Source organism: Condylura cristata, unplaced genomic scaffold, assembly GCF_000260355.1.
Source record: "Condylura cristata isolate star-nosed mole 26May11 unplaced genomic scaffold, ConCri1.0 scaffold00024, whole genome shotgun sequence".
In the NCBI taxonomy this organism is placed as follows: Eukaryota; Metazoa; Chordata; class Mammalia; order Eulipotyphla; family Talpidae; genus Condylura; species Condylura cristata.
The window spans coordinates 33,762,376-33,785,742 of NW_004567125.1; the positions used below are offsets into that span (position 1 = coordinate 33,762,376).

At 48.0% G+C, this 23,367-nt stretch overlaps 2 protein-coding genes across 2 annotated transcripts; both read right to left on the minus strand.

The window, feature by feature from the left end:
• Positions 1-185: 185 nt before the first annotated feature.
• IL27RA (interleukin 27 receptor, alpha) lies at positions 186-18,228 on the minus strand. The gene is made up of 14 exons (XM_004688693.2): positions 18,129-18,228; positions 17,610-17,727; positions 11,880-12,037; positions 11,635-11,792; positions 9,341-9,500; positions 9,166-9,239; positions 6,330-6,513; positions 6,049-6,237; positions 4,428-4,529; positions 4,197-4,355; positions 1,640-1,765; positions 1,214-1,307; positions 932-1,025; positions 186-813 (listed from the first exon to the last, which is right to left on the minus strand). The coding sequence occupies exons 1-14, from the start codon at positions 18,226-18,228 to the stop codon at positions 553-555; spliced, it is 1,977 nt and encodes a 658-aa protein (XP_004688750.1). The 3' UTR covers positions 186-552.
• Positions 18,229-19,132: 904 nt separating this feature from the next.
• RLN3 (relaxin 3) lies at positions 19,133-20,831 on the minus strand. The gene is made up of 2 exons (XM_004688692.1): positions 20,642-20,831; positions 19,133-19,362 (listed from the first exon to the last, which is right to left on the minus strand). The coding sequence occupies exons 1-2, from the start codon at positions 20,829-20,831 to the stop codon at positions 19,133-19,135; spliced, it is 420 nt and encodes a 139-aa protein (XP_004688749.1).
• Positions 20,832-23,367: the final 2,536 nt, after the last annotated feature.

The window sequence follows — 23,367 nt, forward strand, 5'->3', positions numbered from 1 at the left end:
TGACAGTTTGGACATGGATGTTGCTGGCACACAACTACCTCACCATGTCCTATAGGAAAATGAGGGCTTAATGCTGCTAGAAGCAAAGATTCTGAGTCAGTGTGAGTGTAGACATGGCCGCTGCAACAGAAAGGACCTCAAGCTACAGTAGCTATAAAACCATAAATGTTCATTTATTTGGGATGGCTCTAATCTAGTTACTTGGGGGCTCAAGTTCCTTCCCATTTCTTTCCCCACTCCCCACTTACTTATGGCCAAAGTTGAACCATGGGCACACTGATGGAAAAGGGAAGAAAATTCAGAAGAACCCCCACCCAGCCCCAACGCACTGTTCATATTCCATTGGTGAAAACCCAGTCCATGGCTGCCCCCAGGTGCAAGGGAGACTGGGATTGTGTCTCTTATAGATTGGGGAAAGCAGCTGTCACTCTGGATTTCCAAAATGTTACTTTGCTTCTTCATCCATCCATGTATTTCCCTGCTGGGGCCGGATCCTTCTCTGTTAGGGATCCTTTGATCTCAGCTCTTGCTGGCTGTCCTCAGGCAAGGTACTCAACCTCTCTGATTCTCGGTATCTTCATCTGTCAAGTGAGCACCCCTTTCCTGACTTGGGGTCATATCAGCTAGAACCTGAGGCCTTTTGGGGGGCCCCAGAAGTCCCAGTTCCTCAGGTGTAGGCAGGAAGTGTTTCTCATACCCAGTGTCAAGTGAGGCAGGGGCAGAGGCCTGGAGTGGCCCCCTATCTGGCAGCGGCTCCATCTCCTCCACTTCTAGAAAGGGCAGATCACCTGGGGGCTGGGCCTGGGGCACCTCCTGGGGAGAAAAGAAGCTGAGGGTCTACTCTTCCCACAACTTCTACCCACTACCCACTGTGCCAGCATCCGAAACCACCCGCCCACCCCAGACCCTGAAAAGCAAGACTTTTGCTCACCTCCTCATGGGGCTGGCTGAAACTGCTGTTGGCAGGATCAGGGATCTTCTCCCAGACCCAGCGGGGTAGTACCTTGTGCCGCAGATGGGGGCGCCTGGCAAACAGGTAAGAGTCAGGACAGGCATCCAGGTAGGTGGACACTCCTGTCCAGGATGCAGGATCTAGGGACATCACGGAGCTGAGGTGCATCCTTGCCACACCCCCTTGGAGCTCAGCTAATTAATTTCAGCTGCCCTCCCCCGCCCGCCCCCAGAAACCCAGGTATATATCTGACAGCCTCACCTTTGGAAGGTGACTAGGCCAATGCAACAGCCAATCAGGAGCAAGCCCCACGGGACAAGAACACCTGGCAGAACGCTCCAACTCTGGGTGTTATCTGTGGGGGAGGAGTCATGCTTATGAGTGGGACAGAGCTTGGGTGAAGAGAGTGGGAGGAACCAAAGACTGGGGAAATCTTGGGGTGAGAAGGGAATGTGGAAACAGAGCAGTAATCAGAGCTGGGTCCAGCAATGGTGAAGAGTTAGAGACACACATTGCCAGTTAATACACAGCAGTATTTAGAGACCCAAAAGGCCCCCAAGGCGTCATCAGTACCGACCTCCACCCCAAGTCAAAAGGTTGTCCGCTCACTTAAGTCCAACTAATCACTCCATATGCCCTTCAAATGCAGCAGGCCCTCTTCTGTGATGCCACTGCGTCCTGCCCTACCTGGTAGGTGAAACCAGAGGCTGAGGCCAGGTGGCCCCTGTCCTGCAATGGTGGACGCCGTCATCCACAGCTCGTAGGGACCCGAGGGGAGATCAAGCAGGGTGATGTTCTGGGCGCTGCCACTCACTGAAGGACATATCCAGAGAGGTTGCTGAGACAGACAGGTCCTACCTCAGGGTCTCCGCATGTTTCCACTCTGTTTACATTACTCTCCCACAGACTTCCTTCACTTTCCGTCACCTCCTTCAGCTCTTTCTCAAATGTCACCTCCTCAGGGAGGCCTTCCCTAATAATCAGCTCCCACTTAACCTTGCACCTCCCTTACCACTCACCTTCTCCATGTGATTCTCTACCTAAATGCAGCACCAGTGACACACACCACCTGGAAAGTGTTCACCGTCGTGCTTGCATGTCCCCCCATCAGAAAGTTCCAGTGATACCGTATTTCCATCACTGGACCAGTGCCTTGAATATAAACATTTAAAAATGATATATATATTTCAGTTAATGAAAGAAAATGTGAGACTCCTATCCCTCACCTGCACAAAACTCAGGAAAAGAGATTTGTGACAGACAAGGAAGGACATTTGAACCTCTCAGAACCGTCTTTTACTTTAAAAAAAAAATTACTGAATTGCCCCTTTCTGTCTTTAAGGCAAAAAAGGAAGTAGCTTTTTGGTTTGTTATAGGATTATAGGAGACACAAACATGGATCAGAACATATTGCCTTCAAACGATATCTACCTTAACATTAATTCAAAAGGACACCTGCACCCCTATGTTTATTGCTGCTCTATTTATAATAGAGAAGATGTGAATCAACCCAAATGCCCAAAGATAGATGACTACATCAAGAAGATGTGGCACATATACACAATGGAATATTACTCAACAATCAAAAAAGACAAACTCATGCCATTTGTGGCAACATGGATGGAGCTGGAAAAGATCATGCTTAGTGAAATAAGCCAGAAAGAAAAAAGGAAAATACCAGTGGTTTCACTCATAGCAAGAGTGTAAGGGATCAGGAAAAAAAGAAAAAAAATATATATATATATAGTGATTGTAATAAAGGAAAAACAAACATCAACAAACAACTGTGGACCAGAGACATTCTACAGGGGAGGATAGGGGAACAGGATCTAAACTGGGTGGGAAGAGCACACAGGACTATGGTGAAGGCACAGGGGTGAAGTGGTTAAGGTTAGGTTTAGGGTTAGGAAGCCCACAGATTACAACTGAGATGAAAAATGTACAAAATAAAGAATGATGTAAAAAATATATATACAATAAATAAAATCCAAGCAGCAAAAAAATAATAAAAATAAAGCATAGGTAGTATTAAGCATAAAAAATTTTTTAAAAGATATCCAAGCGAAATACCAAGTGGAGAAAAGAAAGTTGTGTAAAAGATCACGTGCTAAGAGTCAGGGACCAAACAAACCAACTGCAACCTACAGTCTGATCCATTTTAAATACTACTAATAAATACATGTATACATATTTAGTGACATGTAACACGCATAAACCTGATGATCTATATAAAGTCCTGTATTTCTGTAAAATGGGAGCATGCTCTAAGGGATGCACCGGCAGGCAATTTCCCCGTGCAAATGTCTTGGGTGGAACGTGCACACTGGACGGCACAGCCCAGCACATGCCGAGGCCACAGAGCCTGCTGGGCCCCTGTCAGCTACCTGGTCCCTCTGGTGTCCAAAATGCCAGTGAATGAGACTGCACAAATGATTTTGCAAAGGTGCAACCATGTGAATTAATTGTTAAAAAATAGGCTTTTTTATCGGTTAGGGATAAATGAAGTACTGATGTATTCAGGGGTGACACCAAAGACAAGAAAAAACAGGTAGGGAACAATGCAGGTCATGGCTGAGGCTGTGTGGAGGGTACACCACCACTGTTTTAATTCTTTTATGTGTTGCATAAAACTTTCTATAAGAAAAAGCTTCACATTTTAAAGCCCACAACTCTCTTTAAGTTATATACACATAAACATTCTGGAAGCTGTGTTACCAGTATCTGAAATAATGATAATACAGATATTCTTGATAACATACTCCTTCAATGCACCAGTTTTTAATAACCAAAAACTTCTGTAATGACAAAAAAAAAAATTAAAAAAAAGAGTAATGGGTATATCTTAAATGGAATGTGTGCTCAGTGTAAAATTGAACCTATACTCAAAGGTAGAAAAAAGAAACAAAAATTGTACATGATCCTTACAGTCCCTGCTGATGTTGCAGGGAATTTCTTTTCCTAACTGGGCTTCCTCTTGGCTCAGTGCTGAGTTTATTTAAGTAACATGGAGATCTGTAATCTTTTTCACTTTATAAAATTGACAGGTATCTTTCAATGTCGATACAGATAGACTGTAGTCATCATTTTAATGGTCAAATGATTGTTTAGTAACATTAAGAGCCATGCCGGTAATTGCCCACTGGAGAACTGTGCTCTAGGGGCTGAGAGGGAAGCAAGGGGCCCACCAGTGGGTAAGGAGTAAACTGAGGGGTGAGTTGTGGGGCAAAGAGGCAGGGCAGCTCACCATTCCTGCAGATAGAAGGCCTGGTTCCACTCTGTGCACACAAGGTGTAGTGGGTAAGGTGGCCCCGCAGCTGGTGCCGTGGGACCTCTTCCCATGCTATGGTGGGGTTCCCAGAGGGGGCATTCTGGAGTCGCTGCAGCTTTGGCCCCACTAAGGGTGCTGAGGGGAAAGTCAGTTAGTCAAAGCCCACTGGGGTTCCGGGACCCTCCATCTCTCAGCCCCACCTCTTACCTAGTTCCCCTCTGAACTTCCAGATGGAGGGCGCAGGAGCCAAGCCCCAAGGAGAAATGGCGGTCACTGTGATTCTATAAGGGACCCCTTCTGGGAAATCCCCTGGGTGGGAAAGGAGCAAAGACCAGTTAGAATTTGCTCCTCCTACCCCCTCATCCATTTCCTTAGTAGGGCTCTTCATTTGGTTTCCAGAAGGGCTCACTCAGGTAAAGCTATGTCTCTGGTAGGTAACCCCAGAAACTACTAAGGCAGGGAAGTGTAACTGACTGGGCAACTAGGGTACAGTTCCACTGAAAATCTCTGGGAGTACAGCAAGAGAGCACAAGCCTGAGAGCCCCTCCACCCAGGAGGAGGGGCTGGGGTATTTGTCCACCAGGCTTTATTAGTCAGTTTTAGAGGGCTGCAGCAAAGGGGCCTTAAGTCATTGGAACTCACAGTTGGCTGCCCGAGCAGTCAAAATCTTCAGGTACCAGAAAAAGCTAATCAACAAGCCTGGGAAGCGGCCAAGCACAGGTGTATGAGTGGGGCCCTAACACACTCATATGTGGGTGGAGACTCTGTAAGTCCTATTTCAATCTGCTGGCTGTAAAGCCTTCCCCACCTGGAATTTTGCAGAATTGGGCCTCCTGTTCTCCTATTCATATTTATTTATGGCCCTCAGGGCTCTGCCTTAAATTTCTGAATCAACGTCTCATGATGTCCCATGACCTTACACCACGGACAGACTCCCCAACCAGAACCTGACTGCTTCTCTTCTTTTCCAGTCCCCAACCCGGTATCTCAGCTCTAGTCCTCACACAGACACAGTCTGTGCCTCTCCACAGCAGCCAGAGGGCGCCTGTGAGCACCTGAGTCAGGGCCAGTCTGCTCTGTCTCAGCTCTCTGCTCAGAACCCTCTGTGGATCCCACCTCAGTCAGAGCCTCACATGATCAACCTAGTGACCTGCCTGTCCTCACTTCCTCCCACTCTTGCCCTCATTCAGCACAAGGCACATTGTACCTCTAACCCATCAGGGACATTTCCTACTTCAGGGCCTTTGCACTTTCTGTTCCCATTTGCTTTCCCTTCAGTCATCACTCACTTCTTCAGGTCTTTGCTCTAATCCCATTGTCCAAGAGAAACTAGAGTAGCTAGTCTCCCTCTCCCTTCACCCAGCTTAGTTTGGCCCCAATTACATTACGGGGACACTTAGTTTTTGTTTCATTGGCTACCTGCTCCACAAGAATGCTGTCTCCAAGAGGCCGGGACACTGCTGAAAGGGAGAATGATGTGATGGCTCTGACTATGTAGTTCAAGAGCCTGCCTATGTAGTTCAAATCCTGTTTCTACCGCCTACTGGATGGGTATCCCTGAGCAAGTGGCTTAGCCTCCCTGGTTCTTCAGCTATAAACAGAACATGATAATAGCAGACAATCTACTTTATAAAGTTTGAATGATGTTTATGGTAAATGTTGCCAAACATCAGCTGCCATTGCTGTGTACTGTGTCAAGAATAGGGCCTGACACATAGCAAATGATCACTGACTACTTGCATAAGTTCGTGATACTTCACTGATAACACTGTCTCCTGCTAGTCCACCCAACAGGCGGAATAAAAACCCAGGTGGCTCAGTGTCTCACCTGGCAACAGAACACTGAGGTTCCCTGGGGGAAGCCGGATCCAGTTGAAGTCTTCCAGGGTATCCCCATCCGGAACCCAGTCTACCACATGCTCCCATGGCTCCCTAGATCCCTGTTGCCAAGTCACCAGCAGCTCCGTGCTCCCAGACATGCTGTTGACAGACACCTCACGAGGGGCAGATCCTGGAGCTAGTGGACAAGGAAGGAAAGTCTCAACTGCCCACTCAGGAAGTCTGGTTCCGCCCTGCAGGGCACTCTGGAGGTATGGTCCTGTCTCTTACCCAAGCAGGCCAAAGAGAGGTTGGTGACAGACTCCCAGCTTGTGGCGTTGATGGCAGACACCCAGGCCCGCTGGGCCTGGTTGGGGATGGAGGAGTTGCAGCAGGGAACCCCCTCTAGGCTGAGCTTCTCATGTTCAAGTTGGAACCAAACTGTATAGCTCACCTGCACGCAGGACCCAGGAGCCTGAGGGATGATGGAAAGGAAGGCAGGGATTACTATCTCCCACTCATCAGCCATCTTAGTGAAGTCACCCACCTGGCCTGTCCTTGAAATAATTTTGTTGGAGGTTTGGTTTTACAGATGAGGAAAGTGAGCCTCAAAGGGGCTCAGCAGCAGAGGTGGGATTAGAATACACTTTTGGGACCAGGTTAGGGTGGAGCGAGTGAACCACTCACTTTGGGTAATCCAGTAATCAAGATAAATGATAGTTTAACAAATTAAAATTAGTAACAAAACATCAAGATTTTAAGAAAAACAGGAACTGAGCCTGCTCTTTTATAATCTTGGCTTACTGCCCTCAACCCAGTCCATGCCCTGTGCACTTCTTAGGGATTTCAGGGTTTTGATTGTCAGGAGTGGCTAGATGTAGCAAAGAGAATGGGACCCTCCAGGGGAGGAAACTGGGGAAATGCATGTTGCCACTATAATTGCTACTTTAAGGACAAGAGCCAGAGGTGCTATTCTGTCCCAGAAACAAAAACTTATCCCATCTTATTTGATTAAAAAAAGATTTATTTATGCATACAAGAACTGGGGTACAGGCCAGAGGTGTGGAAGGTAAGAGGGCTCACCAGAGACAGAATGGGGAGGAGAATAGCATATCTACTGAAATACACAGCTGAGGGGAGCAGCGGGCAAGACAGGAGAGGTCTGCCACGTCATGTGGGTCAGCTTCCTGGCCAAGGATGGAACTTGGTGCGGCAGTGGTTGATGATAGCTTGACAGTGCTGAGACTTTAACCTCTGAGCCACCATGGAGGCCCTTTCATGACTTGATTGTCATCCACACTGAAAACTTGTGTATTTAAGAAACCTGCCTAATCATTTTAAGTGATCCTAGAACCAAATTCTTTTTAATATATAAATACATAAAAGGAGCTTGATTTTTAATATTCACTGAAGTTTTCAATATTCCAACATAGAACTTTCTAGGCTGTATTTATCTTCAGTTCCCAGCACAATCTACACACGACTCAGATAATTTTTCAATATACCCTTTGAAGTACCCGGAAACTGGCTCTGTGTGGTTGGTTGTGGTAAATGTTCTCATATGTATGGAAGAATGCACATTCTGTCATTTCCTATGTGAGTTCCTTAGGTTGTTTGTTAATCACATGGTTATGTCCTCTAGATCTTGATTTGTTTTCCATCTGTTAGGAAATGAGTGAGAGGGTATGTCAAAGCCCCCTACAATGGTTGAGGGTCTGTGTATTTCTAGTAGTTCCGCCCATTTTTAATTTGCTTGGAAGCCATGTAGGCACATATAGGTTAAGCACTCACAACACACTGGTGAACCTGCGTCTTTTGCCATTATGGAGTACTTCATCCTCCTATTACTTTCTACAGAATGTTACAGTTAGGACATTATAACATATAGATGTGTATTCATGAATTATTTTATCTGCAAGTTGCACTTCAATGTAGTAAAAGGGCATCACAGAGTATGTGCCATGACCTGGAGCCGCTGGGGCTATGAATTGCCATTTAAAAACCAGTGGATCTTAGCTCTTGTGTGGCTTGGGGCAACCTTTCTGTCTGATTTTTCTCATCAGTAATGTTTGTAAATATGAGTGTGTGAGTTAGATCTGGGACACACTAATAGCTCTAAATGTGCTGATATAAGTAAAATGAGGACCTCCCTGATGGCACAAGTGGTTAAGTCTTAGTGCTATGAAGCTATCAGCAGCCACTGCAGCATGAGTTCAATTCCCGGCCCGGGAGGTGACTCACATGGTGCAATAGACCTCTCCTGACTCACCCGCTGCTCCCCTCAGCAGTGTATTCAGTATATCTGCCAGTTCTGCTCCCCACTGTCTCTGGTGAATCCTATCACCACCACCACCACCAGCCCCAACCTCTGGCCTACACCTCAGCTCTTGTATGCATACATAAATAAATACATCTTTAAAAAAAATAAGTAAAATGGGGCCTTCCCTGGTGGTGTAGCAGGTTAGAGCACAGCACTAACAAGTTAAAGCCACTTCAGTATGAGTTCGATCCCTGCCCCAGAAGTGATCACATGGCGTGGCAGACCTCTCCTGACCTGCCCGCTGCTCCCCTCAGCAGTGTACTTCATCAGTCAGCCTGTTCTGCTCCCCACTCTGTCTCTGGTGAATCTTCTCACTGCCCCTGCACCTCTGGCCTGTACCCCAGTTCTGTATGCATAAATAAATAAATCTTAAAAAATAAATAAATAAAATGAATCTTAGACTGTGGGGCCGAGGAAAGTGTAAGTCCGGTCGGTGGCCTATTCTCTGAGTGAGGGCCTAGCAATGACTGGTCCATATGAGATGTCAACAGACTTGGGTCACCTGTTATAACTTTGTCAGTTCATACTGCCTTTTTGCTGCTAGCATCACAGTACACTGAGCAGTACTTTGTAGAGCAGAACCCAGTCTTACTTCCAGACCTTGCACCTGCTGTTCCTCTGACTGAAATCTATCCTGTGACTCAGATCAAGTCTTCCAGAAGCAGCTGACATTGGTGGGGATTAGTTCTATGCCTGCCACAATGCCCCCTCCAGAAGGCAGAACAATGACCTCTGTTTTTTATGAAACGTTGTCATTTGGGGTTTCCTGACAAATGCAAAGATATTCAACTAGTCCTCACAACTCACCTTCCATAGAAGCAGAGGTTCCTGTCTGCTGGGTGTCCCACAAAGGCTCCCTGATATCCACACTTCTTTCGGAGCTGGCAAGGATGAGGAAACGAGGGACAGATGGGAAGGGCATGATTGGACAGATTTCCAGGAAGGGAGACGAGGATACGGGAGCAAGCCCAGAGATCCTCACCAGAGGGCAGTGTCTGGAAGGACATAATAGGGCTCTCTTCCCCCCACAGATCCTCTTCTTTCTCCATTCGGCAGCGGCCATACACCTGGTAGCCAGTGGCTAGCTCCAGGTCCCGGATCTCAATAGCAGTCAGAGGTATGGACTTTATTTCCGGTTCCAGCTGAGGGAGAGAGAGGAGAATGCAGTGAGACTGAGGGTTGAGTTCAGAGCACTTGACCTACTGTCAGTAGGGTGACCAAGGGAGGGGGCTGCACTGACACAGTGTTTTCAATCTTAAAAATAGGTCCATCATTGGCCCTCCCTGGTGGCGCAGTGGGTTAAAGCACAGCACTGAGAAGCTAAAGCCACTTCCGCATGAGTTCGATCCCTGCCTGCCCCGGAGGTGACCACATGGCGTGGCAGACCTCTCCTGACCCGCCCGCTGCTCCCCTCAGCAGTGTACTTCGTCGATCTGCCTGTTCTGCTCCCCACTCTGTCTCTGGTGAAGCCTCTCGCCGCCCCTGAGCCTCTGGCCTGTACTCCAGTTCTGTATGCACAAATAAATAAATCTTTAAAAAAAAAAAATAGGTCCATCACAAGTAAAAAGAGACAATAAGCTCGTCAGCCTATGTGTCAGGTATAACAGTAGGAGGTGCAGTCTTTTATTATCTCCATTTTACAGATAGGGAAAACTGAGGTGCAGAGAAGAGAAGTGACTTTCCCAGGCTCATAGAAGTAGTGAGTATGAAGCTGAGATTTATAAGCAGGCAGTTAGATTCCAGAGTCTGCATCTCAACATTGTTCTGGAAGGCATGAATAGTTGCAGTGACAACTCTTCTCTGTTTTGTACCAAAAACTGTAGCTAAAATTGTGATTCTCCCCCCAAACCCATTTTTCCCTGCTTCCTCTGGAAATAGGACCCTTGAGAACCAGTTGGGGACATGGCTGACAAGAATGTAAACTACATTTCCCAATTTCCCTTGCCGTTAGAACAGGCCCATGATTGTGTTCTGGCCAATGAGATATAAGAGAAAATGGTATGTGCAATTTTCAAGTTGTGCTATTAACCTGAATGGGAGATCCCCCAACCCCTTCTGGGGCCCTATTGTTTTGAAGTTGTCATCCACTTTCTTGCTGTGTGAACATAGAAAATTGCTTAAATTCTCTGGGTTAAGCTTTCCCAGCTCTAAAACAGAGATCTTTAAAGTATCTACTCAACAGGGACACTGGGACAACTCATACAGGTAATCCATGCAGACTGCTTAGTGTGGCACCTAAAAAGAGTGGGTGCTAAAAAATGTCTTTTGAGGGCCCTCTCTGGTGGTGCAGCGGTCTAAAGTGTGCACTGCAGGCTAGCTGCAGCCTCTTCAGTGTGAGTTTAATCCCTAGCGCTGGAGGTGACCCACATGGCGCAGCAGACCTTTCCTGACCTGCCTGCTGCTCCCCTCAGCAGTGTACTTCGTCGATCTGTCTGTTCTGCTCCCCACTCTGTGTCTGGTGAATCCTCTCACTGCCACTGTATCTCTGGCCTGTACCCCAGTTCTGTATGCATAAATAAATAAACAGTTTAAAAAAGAAAAAAAAAATGTCTTTTGAGTGTTTCCCTGCTTCTCATCTGTAAAATGGGTAGGTATAAAATGGTCCTATTTCAAAGAGCTGTACTAAGAATTCAACAAATCAGTGTTTGCAAGGAGCCTACAGCTGCGACATACAGTAGATTCTTACTAAGTGTCTGCATTATTTTTTTTTAAGATTTATTTATTTAGGCATACAAGAACTGGGGCACAAGCCCGAGGTGAGGGGGGTGAGAGGATTCACCCAAGACAGAGTCGGGATCAGAACAGGTGAATTGCCTGAAATACACTGCTGAGGGGAGCAGCAGGCAGGTCAGGAGGGGTCTGCTGTGCCATGTGGGTCAGTTCCCTGGCCAGGGATTGAACTTATGCTGCAGTGGCTGCAGATAGCTTCACAGCGCTGTGCTTTAACCCCTTGCACCACCAGGGAGGGCCCATCTGTACTATTCTTTTTTAATACTAACATAAGTAATTTGAGAATTTTACCCATTCACAAAAAATATCAGAAGATTATTGTTTCTCAAAAATTCTAAGTGAAATCTAGATTGGAACCACATGAAATTTTATAAGTTTGGTGGTGGGGTGTTAGCTTTTAGTAGAGCAAGCTCTCAGAGGTTCAGGCCTTTTGTGTGGGGTATGGACAGGTATACCAGGGGAAGGTAAGGAGTGAGCTTGGGGCTGGATCTCTGGTTTGGAGGCAACGTTCAGACAGGGCGTGGGAAGAGAGTCTCTGACACTCACCAGGGTCCAGGTCGTCTCCTGGCATCTTCGATAGTAAAATTGGCACATCAGGACTTTTTGAGGCGGCCACCTAGGTGGGGCCCATTGGACAGTGGCTTCCAGGGTGTCATCCTCTGTGAAGTCCACATCAGGGTATAGCTTGGGGGCATCTGGCTTCACTGAGGAAGAGGAGACCCAGTGTAGTAAGCCAGAGTCTCAGGGACCACCCACCCCACACATAGCTCACCCCACATCCCGCCTGTTACTTCGGGTTTCCAGGTTTACAAAGATTTGGGGCCAGAGACACTGGCCTGCCGCAGACGCCCAGACAAGGAGTTCATCAGACATGGTGAACTGCTCCCGTGGAATGGTCACCCAGCTCTGCCCGGTGGGCACTGCCACAGTCCAGGTCCTGTTGGAATGGCTGTCAGGAAAGAGGTGGGAATGTGGGGGTGCATTAGCTTGGGCCCTGAGCCCTAATGATAACAATTGCTCTGCCAGCATTTAAATTGTATTCTGCTACCGCAGGCTGTGTGCACTTGAGTAAATGCTTTCACTTCTCTGTGCCTCAGTTTCCTCATCTACACAACGAGCGCAATGAAGGATATGCTGACAAGGCTGAATATAGCAGGGATGGATTAGGTAATAAATGCAGTGCATGGAGAAAAGCATTGCGTTCACAACTGAGCTCTGGTGGTTTGTATCTATTGAGCACCTCCACTGTATCTGCACATGTATGCCTCTGCAATTACTGTCAGCAAATACATATTGTGCCAGACCATAAACTATAGAAATGCAGGCAAAGATCTGCTGCCTGGGTCTGGTGTTCCGGGGGTGAGGCAGATGAGAAACACATAATTAAATCACTGATGATGTTAGAAGTGATGTGAACAATAAGCGAGCAGGGTGAAGAGGATGTGACATGACGTGGGGGAGGAGTGACCGTGCTGTATTAGGACGGTGAGCAGGAAAGGTCCTCAGTGGGGAAACACTTAAGGCCTAAAGCCGTGCAGTACCTTTTAGGATGAGGACAGCCAGTGCAAAGACCCTGCGGTCACACTGCCTGGTAAGTTTGAGGAGCCCCAAAAGGGTAGAGTGGAGTGAGTTTGAGAAAATATAGGGTTTCAGTGAGGGAAAAGGAGTGACAAGTAGATTGCGTATGGCCTCGTAGTTACAGGAAGATTTTGGTTTTTTAATATATTTTTTAAAGATTTATTTATTTATGCATGTAAGAACTGAGGTACAGGCTAAAGGTACAGGGGAGTGAGAGGATTCACTAGAGACAGAGTGGAGAGCAGAACAAGCAAATGTACTGAAATACACTGCTGAGGGGAGCAGAGGGTGAGATGGGAGAGGTCGCCGTGCTATGTGGGTCATATTCCTGGCCAGCGACTGAACTCGTGCTGAAGTGGCTGTGGAGAGCTTCACAGTGCTGTGCTTAACCCCTTGTGCCACACTTAATAATTTTTAAAAAGATTTTATTTTGTGTGTGTGGGTAGAAGACCTGGAGTATAGGCCAGAGGTACAGGGGGAGGTAAGAGGATTCACCAGAGACAGAGTGGGGGAGCAGAACAGGTAGATCTACTAAAATACGCTGATCAGGGAAGCAGTGAGCAAGACAGGAAAGAGGAAAGGTCTACCCTGCCATGTGGGTCAGCTCCCTGGCCAGGGATCAAACTCAGGCCACTGAAGCAGTGATAGTGCTGAGACTTTAACCCCTAGGCCACCAAGACTTTAGCTGAGTGAAATGAAGGCCTTTGAGGGAGCAAAAGAGGGGTGGGACTCATATTAGATATGACAGTGAGATTAGGAGTAGAAACCAAAATCCAGGGGTAAGTTTACTGCAGCCATGCATTGCTTATCAATAGGGACACATTCTAAGAATGTCCTTAGTGATTCTGTCATCATGTAAATGTCTTAGAAGGTAATCTCACAAATACATGGCACAGCCTACTACACATCTAGGCCATGTGATGCAGCCTATCATACGTATGGTCTGCCACTGACTGAAATATCATTAAGCAACACATAATGGTATACAATCCAGGCCAGTGATGACACAGATTGTACCAGGGTGGGTACTGAAGAAGTGAGGAATATCAACTTCCAGATTAAATGGAAGGTGAAAACATTGAGGCTAGCCAATGCATCAAATGTGGGTGAGACAGAGAGGAGGTGAGGAAGTCCCCAAGAATTGGATTTAAAAGTTTTGAAACAGGGCCCTCCCTGGTGGCGCAGCGGGTTAAAGCACTGCACAAAGAAGCTTACGCCACTTAGGCATGAGTTTGATTCCTGCTCCAGAGGTGATGCATATGGCACAGCAGACCTCTCCTGACCCGCCCACTGCTCCCCTCAGCAGTGTACTTCATCTGTCTGCCTGTTCTGCTCCCCGCTCTGTCTGTACCCCAGTTCTGTATGAATAAATAAATAAATCTTTAATAATAAAAAAAAAAGTTTTGAAACAGGGCCCTCCCTGGTGGCGCAGTGGGTTAAAGCACTGTACTGAGAAACTAAGGCCACTTAGCTAAGTGGGTTCGATCCCTGCCTGCTCCAGAGGTGATGCATATGGCACAGCAGACCTCTCCTGACCCGCCCACTGCTCCCCTCAGCAGTGTACTTCATCTGTCTGCCTGTTCTGCTCCCCGCTCTGTGTGTGGTGAATCCTCTCACTGTCCCTGCACCTCTGGCCTGTACCCCAGTTCTGTATACATAAATAAATAAATATTAAAAAAAAAGTTATGAAACAAAGTCTGCATAAGAAAAAAACACACACACACACACAGGGGTAGGGACCTCCTTGGTGGTGCAAGGGGTTAAGTCTCAGCCCTATCAAGATATTGTCTGCCACTACAGCAGGAGCTCAATCCCCAGCCAGGGAGCTGACCCACATGGCATAGCAGACTCTCCTGTCTTACCTGCTGCTCCCCTCAGCAGTGTATTTTAGTAGATCTTCCTGTTCCGCACCCCAATCTGTTTTTGGTAAATCCTGTCACCCACGGCACCTCTGGCCTACACCCCAGTTCTTGTATGCTATAAATAAATTAATTAAACAAAAAACAAAAGTATAGGAGATGTGATGACACTAGAGTCCACTGCCAGTGGGAACTGTATAGCTGCTGTGGAAAAGTTCGGTGATCATCAAAGTTAATTACAGAACAGAATTGCTTTAGAATCCTGCTATTTTACTTTGCAGGCATATACCCAAAGTATCGAAATTGGGGACTCAAAATGTGTCCATGCACAGCAATAGCGCAATTGCCACAAGACTGAACCACCAGTTATCCATGAACAGATGAATGGAGAAGCAAAATGGGGATAGAAACGGGGGGTGGGGGGTGGGGGGAGGGAAATGCACGGGATTACGGGATTATGGTGATGGCACAGGGGTGACTTGGTGATGGGAAACCCGCGGGGATTACAATTGAGATGGGAAAAAAAATGTACAAAATGATGTAAAAATAAACTTTTGTAATAAAAAATAAATAAATAAAAATCAGTATTTGGTTGGATGGTTAAAAAAAAGAAAGAAAAAAATGGGGATAGAGCCACGAAAATGATGAGCCTCAAAAGCATGCTAAGTAAAAGCAGCCAGACACAGAAGGGCTCACATTGTATAATTCAGATTCTTGAAATGTTTTGAACATGTAAATCCATAGAGAGGAAGCCCATTAGAGATTGCCAGAGACTAGGGGAAGAAGTAATTGGGTATAGAACTTCCTTTTGGGGTGATTAAAATGTTTTGGAACTAGACAGGGGAGGTAGTTGCACAATATTGTGAATGTACTAAATGCTGATGAACTGTTCACTCTTTTTTTAAAAATACATTTCCCCACCCAATTTTTTGGTGAGCAGACCTATGATATATATATTTTTAAGATTTATTTATTTATGCTTACAGAACTGGGGTATAAGCCAGAGGTGTGGTAGGTGAGAGGATTCATCAGAGACAGAGTAGGGAGCAGAACAGGCAGATCTACTGAAATACACTGCTGAGGGGGGGCAGCGGGCAGGTCAGGAGAGGTCTGCTGCGCCATGTGGGTCAGCTCCGTAACAGGGGATTGAACTTGCGCTGCAGTGGCTTCAGAGTTTCATGATGTGGTGCTCTAACCCTTTGCGCCACCAGCGAGAGCCCTGAATTGTTCACTTAAATGGTTAATTGTATGTTATATGAATTCTATCTCATTTTTAAAAAGGGGACTTTCTCTGACTTCCCTATTCTCTGCCCATTAAAACTAGCTCCTCTACTGGAGATAGAGGATGATGACAGTTGCACAACAATATGAATGTACTTAATGTCACTGAACTACACTTTTAACAGTGATTGGGTGGGGAGGAGGGGGAAGATGGTAAGATTTTATGGGTATTATACCACTATTTAAAAAAAGCCTCCCAGGGTCTTCCCTTGTGGCTCAATGGGTTAACGCAAAGCTCTATGAAGCTAGCTGAAGCTGCCCCAGCAGGAGTCGGATCCCCAGTCAGGGGGTGACCCACATAGTGCAACAGACCTCTCCTGTCTCACCTGCTGCTCACCTCAGCAGTGTACTTCATCAATCTGCCTGTTCTGCTCCCCACTCTGTCTCTGGTGAATCCTCTCACCGCCTCTGCACTTCTGGCCTGTACCCAGTTCTGTATATATAAATAGTTCTTTTTTTTTCTTCTTTTTAAGATTTATTTATTTATTCACACAGAACTGGGGTACAGGCCAGAGATGCAGGGGCAGTGAAAGGAGACAGAGACAGAGTGAGGAGCAGAATAGGCAGACTGACAGAGTACACTGCTGAGGGGAGCAGAGGGTGGGTCAGGAGAGGTCTGCCATGCCATGTGGTCACCTCCGGGGCAGGCAGGGATCGAACTCCTGGTTAAGTGGCTTTAGCTTCTTAGTGCTGTGCTTTAACCCCAGTTCCTACTTTTTAAAGTCCCTTTTACTCTTCTGTAGCATGCTAAATACAGCAGCCAAACAAAATTAGCAGACTGTGAAAGGAATGTGTTTCCAAGTATAATTCACCATGAAGGTGTACCAGTCTTTCCTGGGACTTTGGGGGCCTGTGGGTCATTTTCTATCTGCCTCTTTCATTTTTGCATCCCTAGTACTAACTAGTATGATCTCTTCATGTGCTCCAGAGAGGTTGACCTATTTGCCTGAGGGCACACAACATACGTATACACACACACACATTTCTGGGGCCTCCCTGGTGGTGCAGGGTTTAAATAAGTCTCAAAGGCAACAAGCTATTGCCAGCACCTGCATTCTCCAGCCAGGGAGCAGAGCAGACCTTTCTTGTCTTACCTGCTACTCCCCTCAGCAGTGTACTCTGGTGGATCCATCTGTTCTGCCCCCTCTCTCTGTCTCTGGTGAACCCTCTCACCTATACCCCAGCTCTTGTATGCATAAATAAATAAAATAAAACTTTTTTAAAAGTTACTAGGGCCCTCCCTGGTGGCACAATGGGTAAGGACACAGCACTGCAAGCTGGCAGCAGCTGCCTCAGTGCAAGTTCAATCCCCGGCCCCGGAGGTGACCACATGTTGCAGCAGACCTCTCCTGTCTTGCCCACTGCTCCCCTCAGCAGTGTGCTTCATTATTTGCCTGTTCTGCTCCCGGTCTGTCTCTGGTGAATCCTTTCACCGCCCCTGCACCTCTGGCTTGTACCCCAGCTCTGTACGCATAAATAAATAAATCTTAAAAAAAAAAAAAAGTTACTAGTTAAGTTTACCTTTGCCCAGTGCCCAACTGAATCTTCAGAACTAAGCCTGGGAAATTCCATCATTATCACTATTTAATAGAAAAGAAAAGAGGCTCAGAGAGGGAAAGTGACTGATCCAGTGTCACACAGTAAGGTATAGAAGAAACCTGGAATTGGAGGGCTTGGGAGGAGTGGAGTTGGTGTTGCCAGGGGGCAGAGGGCAAACTCTTGGGTGGTCTCAGCTGGAGAAGACTGGGACTTTAGGACCATCCCTCCAAAGCCTGTTTCCCCAAAGCATCCCATTGTACTCACTACTTTTGGCTCTGGAGGTGCAGCATGGAGGGGGCTCCCAGGTCCTCAAAAGGCTCCCAAGAGCAGTTCAAGTTTCCAAAGGGACCAACTCCATAGCACTGCAGTGGTCCAGGGCTGCCTGGAGAGGGAGGCAGAGGGTCCCAGAAAAAGAGGTGAATTCTCCCAATAGCCTGCACAATCCAGAACCTGAGCTTCCCCCAACGTCTGACAATTGTGGAAGACATTCCGGGGTCCCTTAAGTAAGGGAAAAGGCTTCTGGGCGCCCCTAACCAGGCTTTAGCCATAACTCTTCCCCCCACTTCTGCCAGTCACATCCTGTTACCTCCCCAAGAACCCCCACCCCCACCCGGGGCTTTGGCTTTCACCTCGCTGCCGCCCATTCCTCAACTTTTTTCTTCGCCCAAGAGGAGCAGAGAGGCGTCCCAACCTCTGTCATTCACCCCGCAAACTCGTGGTTCACCTTGGAAGGTTTGCTCAGCACAGACACAGCACCCCACACGAGCTCGCTCCAGAACTCACCATGGGGACGAGACCGGTGGAACAGCAACAACAAGACCTGCAGCAGCACCAGCTTCGGCAGTTGTCGCGGCCCGAAGGAGTCGGCTTGGGCCCCCAGCATGGCCACCCCCCCGAATCCGCAGTCCCAGCCCGGCCGGGCCCAGCGCGCCGGAGCTGCTTGCCTCGCTCTCGGCTCCAGCGCCCGAGAGGCAACGGGAAGCGGGGCCACCCCTCCCGCCGCCTCCGCACCTTGCGCTGGGTCTCCGCCCCTTACCCCAGCGACGGAAAGTCCCAGACTGACTTGGCTGCTGCTGGGGAGGGACAGTGGGGAGGTGGCCTGGGAGGAGTGGGGGACGGGGCGCCATGAGGGTGCGGCTGGACTCCCCTGAAAAACCGTACCCCCCTCCCAACACATCCTCAATAATTTACACACGGGGCAAAGTTCTTTGGAACTTTTATTGTAGGGGTTGCAGAAGGTTCTGATTCATCTCTCCCTATAGAGCTTCCCACCTCAAAATAGGAAGGGAACCCAAAGCCCCCCTACTCCCAAGGGTCCACAGCCTTAGGGTCCCAGCAGACAGGTGTTGGCTGGAAAGCAGGAGGAAGGGAGTGGGCCAGAGCTCCACTGGCAGTGGCATAGCTTGACCTGGCTAGGGGCTAGTGCCACAGTGGGGACAGGAGAGAGGAGAGTCTGGTTTTGGCAGTGTGGCGGGGTTGGGGGATTAGGCGCACTGATGTAGCAGGGGAAAACGTAAGCCAGGCAAAGGCACGAGTGGGCTGCGGAGAACACAGGGGTCAGGGTCGCAGCCCTGTGTGACCAGGTAGGGACACATCTTGCTCAGAGACAGCATAGAGTGGTCAAAGGTCAGGACTATGTCGGGTATACTGTCTCAGTATATAACACCTGGCTGCTGTGACTTTATGAATGAGTGCATGAGGGACAGCTCAGCCAGATGCACAGCTGGACACCATTTGGGAGAATGGTTGGGCATCCACCCTGGTGCCCCTGGCTTCCGGGTTCCTGCTTAGCAGAGGCTGCTGATTTCACTTTTGCTGCACCCCCACTTGCAACAGTTGCTGGAGAGACCAGTCAAGACATCTCGGCTGCCCCGCAGAACCCCAGGGGTTCCTTGCCAACCAGGTGGGCCCCTAAAGAGGGCCTGGGGGGACTTAGTGAGGGCCAGCCATTCACTCGAAGACATTGCCTCTTCCAGGTCACTGTCTGCATCAGGGTCTGTTTCTGGGAAGGCATCTCCTGCAAAGATGAAAAGAGTTAGTACTTGGCTTGTCACACCTCTAGCCCAGGCTCCTGGCTGGCCTAGCGGCTTCCCTGCTTTATGCATTCAATCTCATGCTTAAAGGTTTTGAATCCATTCAGGTCTGGGTTCTAGCTTTGTTGGGCATTTTATTCAACTTCATTGAATTTGACTTTCCTCTCCTGTCATTTCTTCTCCCCACTCTTTATTACGGAGAATCTGATGTTTAAGACCTTGTAGTTGGGAGGCAGACTGACTAAACACCAACCCAGCCTCTCTAAGATACGATCCTGAGCAAGTGAATTTACTCCTTCAGCTTCTTGCAAAGGAAGGAGTAAAACAGTAACTCTTACTTTCTAAGGTTTAAATATAGTATACAAGTTAATACTGTGTATATAAATTAGGCGGTGGAGTGGCAAACACGTGATAAGCACCCAAAGTGAGATTTATTGCTAATTCACATTTACTGTGTGTCAGAAACTGTAGTAAGGCAGACTCATTAACAAATTAATCCCCTATCTCTCAATGGTAATCCCATGAGGTGGGGATGTTTTTCTGTTTTCTAGAAGAGAACACTGAAGTAGGGTTCAATAGAGTAACTGGCCCCAAAACACACAGCTATTAAGTTGTAGAGCTGTTGCTTGAGCTCAGGCAGTGTGTCTTTTAGGTCCACATCCATAATATAATTAGTATGATATAATATAATACACTATAACACAGTAATGATGTCTTTTTCACCAGACTCCCATGAAACTAAGGTCATTGTTCCCCCTCTGAATCTAGAACAAGCCTCTTGACCTGCGTAGACCTATGCCCTTATCTGTTTTGACTCACTTTTGCACTTAATAATCTTGTAAATCAAGAAGTGCCTCCCATTTGTGGGTAAAGAGACTCAGAAAGTCGAAGCAACTTGCTGAGCAGGGTAGCCTCGTAAGTGGCAAAATCCAGCCTGGCACACCTCACAGCCCTCACCTGTCTTTCCTGGAGGGTGAGACAGCACTTCAGTTCAGGCTTCTGAATTGTGCCCACCATAGAATCATGCAAGCAACAGCCTTGTTCAGAGCAGGATGGCATGGAGCAGGTGCACCAAAAACTCTAGGCTGGTTTTGATTTCTGGCCACGGCCATGCTCTGCCCCAACCCCATCCTGGCTCTGCACCCCTCACAGTTCCCAGGGTTAGACCCAGCTGCATATGGAAGGGCAAGAACTCTTGTGCCTCTGCCTCTGCTCCATGTCCCATCCACCCTCCACCCACACCCACCACCTCCCCAGCCTTACCAATAGCATCATGAGCCAGGATGTCGGAACGCTTCCACCGGGAGCCCCCGCAGGTGAAAATGACTGCTCTGATGAACTCTCTGCCACAAAGCTTCACTCCATAGGGTGTTGCCCGGGCCTCCGCCCTCAGCCACAGCTCCCCAGCCAGCACCCATACCGCTAGCAGTAATAGCAGCGGCTGCTTGGCCATTCTGGATAGACACGCCCTGGGCTGGCTCAGTGCTGGCACAAGGAGGCTTCCCAGGAGTTGGTGGCTCCCCATTTATATGCCCTGGCTCCCCCAACTCATCTTGAAAGAGCTGAGTGACCTCCTTTATCTCCTCTAGCAGAGGGGAAGAGAGCACGACCCCTCCACCACCTCAACCTTTCCTGTTTCCTGGAAGAAGCGATAACCTTTCTCTAAGAATGGGGTGACGTGGCCAGGCTCTCTCACTGTCATCTTCAACAAAGAGAGAGGTGAGAGGCCTTGATTCAGCAGAGACTAGGAAGACTAGGAACCCAGACCCCAAAGATGAGAGAAAGGGTGCAGAGACAAACCTCCCCACACACACCCCATAAGGCTGGGGTCTGGGACTTCCCCTATAATAACAACAAAGACAGCACACACTCTTAATAGTACAGACTGTGGGGCCGGCCACTACTCTAGTATTGTACATTTGTATGACAAATTTAACCCCCCCAATGACATAGCATAAGGATTCTCAAACTGAAGCAAGCCTCAGAACCTGCTAGAGCACTTATTGAAACAAAGACTGCTAGATACTATCTACAGAGCACCTGAGAAATTGCATTTGTGACAAGGCATGGAAACACAATTTTGAGAGCCACAGGACTATGAGATAGGACTAGGATTCTCCCTGTAATACAGAGGATGAAATGGAGGCACAGTGCAGGGACAAAATGTGCCCAAGCGCAAACCAGTAAGTGGGGATCTAAACAAAGTTGTCCGACTCCAGAATCCATGCTTTCCACGGAAAAATTTTCTCAGGATTAAGAAAAAATGTCACAGGTACTGATGACAATATGAAAAGAGTTCTGGAGATGGATGATTGCATAGCAATGTGCATAGATGTACTGATGAAATAAACTAGGTAATATGGCTAATTTAACTAGTAAATTTTGTTATATGTGTCTTTATTTTTAAAGATTTATTTATTTATGCATACAGAACTGGAGTGCAGGCCAAAGGTGCGGGGACAGTGAGAGGATTCACCAGAGACAGAGTGGGGAGCAGAACAAGCAGATCGATGAAGTACACTGCTGAGGGGGGCAGCGGGCGGGTCAGGATAGTCTGCCGTGCCATGTGGGTCACCTCTGGGGCCAGGGATCCAACTCTGGCACTGAAGTGGCTGTGATTAGCTTGCAGCGCTGCATTTTAATGTGTTGCGCCACCTGGAGGGCCTGTTATGTGTATCTTAACACAATTGAACAATAATAGTTAAAATGTTATTTAGGGGGCCCTCCCTGGTGGCGCAGCGGGTTAAAGCACAGCACTAAGAAGCTAAAGCCACTTCCGCATGAGTTCGATCCCCGCCTGCCCCGGAAGTGACCACATGGCGTGGCAGACCTCTCCTGACCCGCCCGCTGCTCCCCTCAGCAGTGTACTTCGTCCATTTGCCTGTTCTGCTCCCCACTCTGTCTCTGGTGAACCCTCTCACCTTCCGCATCTCTGGCCTGTACCCCAGCTCTATATAAATAAATAAATCTTTTAAAAAAATGTTATTTAGGGCCTCCCTAGTGGTGCAAGGGGTTCAGTCTCTTCAATATGAAGCTATCAGCATCAGCCACTGCAACAGAGTTCGATCCCTTGGGGGGAGCTAACCCACATGGCGCAGCAGTCCTCTCCTGTCTCACCCACGGCTCCCCTCAGCAGTGTGTTTCAGTTGATTTGCCTGTTCTGCTCCCTCCGCTGTCTCTGGTGAATCCTCTTACCCCGGCACCTCTGGCCTACACCCTAGTTTTGTATGCATAAATAAACGCATATCTTAAAAATATTATTTAATATCATACACACAGTGTATGATGTACTGGGAATGTTTAATGATGGGTTCCCCAGAATAAAAAAAAAAAAACACCCTGATTTGTAGCAGTTGAATTTCAAATCATTGGTATTGATGGAGGAAGGAATGCAGGGGAGGCATCACAAGACTGGGTCACACAAAGGGGACAGGTAGAAGGGGCTTGTGAAGCAATTGACACAGCCCGAAATCAAGGTCCTCAGGCACCAAAGCCGGATGTCCAGGATGTCCGGGATGTCCGGGATGCCTGGATATCTCCAAGAGGTCCCAGCAGATAACAGACTGTTGGAGGCTGTGCCTGAAGCTCAGCCCCAAAAGGTAAAAGATAAGGACATGGAAGCACATCGGGAAATCTCTGGTCCTGTCGAGTTCTACCTCGGCTCGCAAGGAGAGAGCTCCTCCCTCCAAAGGAGAAGCTGCCTGTATCAGGGGCAGTGTCTCCCCCAGCACGGGGCAGCTGTTCCACTGCCCACCTGAGCCTATGCAGGTGTCTTTTTCCACCCGTTCTCTCCCTCTGCGGGCAGCAGCCTGCTGCCTGCCCGTGACCATGCTGACCAAGCCGGGATGGGACGTCTCTGCATTGACCTCTCCCAGTGGAGGCCGCTCTCTCCTTAGGCCATCAGCCTGAAACCATACAAGCCTCTTTCCCTGCAAGCCTGTCCCTTTCGGGGCAGCTCTTCCTGCCCACTTGCACCTATGCAAGTGTCT

Bases quoted from the DNA above. Each gene is read 5' to 3' on its own strand.
- IL27RA (XM_004688693.2), bottom strand. From the start codon at position 18,228: ATGCTGGGGGCCCAAGCCGACTCCTTCGGGCCGCGACAACTGCCGAAG. The intron at 9,501-11,634 runs GTGAGTGTCAGA...TCTCTCCCTCAG, and splicing joins AGGAGACGACCTGGACCCTG to CTGGAACCGGAAATAAAGTC. The intron at 814-931 runs GTGAGCAAAAGT...TTTTCTCCCCAG, and splicing joins TCAGCCAGCCCCATGAGGAG to GAGGTGCCCCAGGCCCAGCC.
- RLN3 (XM_004688692.1), bottom strand. From the start codon at position 20,831: ATGGCCAAGCAGCCGCTGCTATTACTGCTAGCGGTATGGGTGCTGGCT. The intron at 19,363-20,641 runs GTAAGGCTGGGG...TCATCTTTGCAG, and splicing joins CCTGGCTCATGATGCTATTG to GAGATGCCTTCCCAGAAACA.